Consider the following 2,180-nt stretch of genomic DNA (forward strand, 5'->3'; position numbering starts at 1 on the left):
TTGATTCCAGTGGTTAATGTGTCATTATGTCTTTTAAAAGCATCACCAAGAGAAGTAAAAGCTGAAGAGAAATCACCAATTTCCATTAATGTGAAGACAGTCAAAAAAGAACCTGAGGATAGACAACAGGCTTCCAAAAGTCCTTACAACGGGTGAGTATACGGGCCTTAGAAACTGGCCTTTAGGAATCTTTTGTTTCTAACACACTAAGTTTGTAATTAATATGTTGTGGGGGTTTTTTATTTTGAAGTGTAAGAAAAGACAGCAAGAGAAGTAGAAACAGCAGAAGTGCAAGTCGATCAAGGTCAAGAACACGATCGCGTTCTAGATCTCATACTCCAAGAAGACAGTAAGTAAATATTTTCTTAGGGAAAGTAGTCTTACTTGGAGTCTTCAAAAGTTACTACTTTTTCTAAATTATTGAACATAGACTATTTTCAAAGATAGGATAGAATTAGACTTTTTAGTGAGGTAAAATTTAGGAGAAATGAGTTTGGAGAAACACAGATACGTCGTGTCTTGATGGCATTCTGTGCCCCTACCCCTTTTTTGAGGCAGTCGCACTTTGTCACCCTCAGTAGAGTGCTGGCGCATCACAGCAACCTCAAACTACTGGTCTCAAATGATTCTCTTACCTCAGCCTCCCAAGTAGCTGGGACTTCAGGCAGCAGTCAAAACACCTGGCTATTTTTAGAGACAAGGTCTCTCTCTGGCCAGGCTGTCTCGAACCTGTGAGTTAAGGCAATCCACCTGCCTCCCAGAGTGCTAGGATTACAGGTGTGAGCCACTGGCGCCTGGCCTTCTCCCATGTTTTTTTCTTTGTTTGTTTTTGAGATGTGCAGAGGCTGCCCAGAAAAATGCTTGTAGAGGTATATTATAGCCCTGTCTATAATGTAAAAACATTGTCTTTTCATTTAATTTCCATTAATCTGTTATTAATAAGCAGTAATCAAATTATAGCCAAAAAATCTGTCCTGGATAGCTTCATAATTAGATGCCTAGCTCTTTGTGTCTCTTGAGCATGTGGGAGCTATTTTATAAAAGGTACAGCTCTAGAACATAGGTAAATTACCCCCTTCCTTGGAGTAGAGACATAGGACATTGGAGATTTATCTACTATTAAAAACGTTTGGGTGGGGAGAAGTTTAGGGGTATGGAGATACAGAAAAAGTTCTCAGTTCTATCATTAGTATAGCTGATAAGTTTTGTTTGAATCTGTTATGAGTAACTACCAAAATCTGTTCCCCATAGAAACTGAATCTAAACCTCAAATTTTTATTATCTAAGTTATAATAATAGGCGGAGTCGATCTGGAACATACAGCTCGAGATCAAGAAGCAGGTCCCGCAGTCACAGTGAAAGCCCTCGAAGACATCATAATCATGGTTCTCCTCACCTTAAGGCCAAGCATACCAGAGATGATTTAAAGAGTTCAAATAGACATGGTCATAAAAGGAAAAAATCTCGTTCTCGATCTCAGAGCAAGTCTCGGGATCACTCAGACGCTGCCAAGAAACACAGGCATGAAAGGGGACATCATAGGGACAGGCGTGAAAGATCTCGATCCTTCGAGAGATCCCATAAAGGCAAGCACCATGGTAGCAGTCGCTCAGGACATGGCAGGCACAGGCGCTGACTTTCTCTTCCCTGGAGCCTGCATCAGTTCCTGGTTTTGCCTGTCTACAATGTATGATGTATGGACTCCAAAAAATCAAAACATTAAAGGCAAATGGATTAGGATTTGATTTCTTCAAAACCCTCTAGGTCTCTAGAAATACTGAGGACATTTTCTTTTTAAAAGAACTATGTTAAATTTTTTTTGCACATTAAAATGCCCTAGCAGTATCTAATTGAAAACCATGGTCAGGTTCAATTGTACTTTATTATAGTTGTGTATTGTTTATTGCTATAAGAACTGGAGCGTGAATTCTGTAAAAATGTATCTTATTTTTATACAGATAAATTGCAGACACTGTTCTATTTAAGTGGTTATTTGTTTAAATGATGGTGAATACTTTCTTAACACTGGTTTGTCTGCATGTGTAAAGATTTTTACAAACAAATAAAATACAAATCTTGTTTTTCTAAACTGCTTCAAATATCTTATTTAAATAAATTATTAAAAAGGAAAAATTTTAATAGCAAAATGGCTGTACTGATTTTTTCTGATAAACTTAACT

At 37.7% G+C, this 2,180-nt stretch overlaps 1 protein-coding gene across 1 annotated transcript; it reads left to right on the forward strand.

Annotated features, from left to right (window-relative positions):
* Positions 1-3: 3 nt before the first annotated feature.
* LOC100948605 (cyclin-L1-like) lies at positions 4-2,147 on the forward strand (the record flags this gene model as incomplete). The annotated part of the gene is made up of 3 exons (XM_003803860.2): positions 4-152; positions 251-349; positions 1,288-2,147. Coding segments are annotated over 3 exons (597 nt in total), but the record flags the coding sequence as incomplete, so codon positions are not given.
* Between the last annotated feature and the right edge of the window lie 33 nt (positions 2,148-2,180).

This window comes from Otolemur garnettii, unplaced genomic scaffold (genome assembly GCF_000181295.1).
Source record: "Otolemur garnettii isolate 467f Iridium unplaced genomic scaffold, OtoGar3 scaffold02773, whole genome shotgun sequence".
In the NCBI taxonomy this organism is placed as follows: Eukaryota; Metazoa; Chordata; class Mammalia; order Primates; family Galagidae; genus Otolemur; species Otolemur garnettii.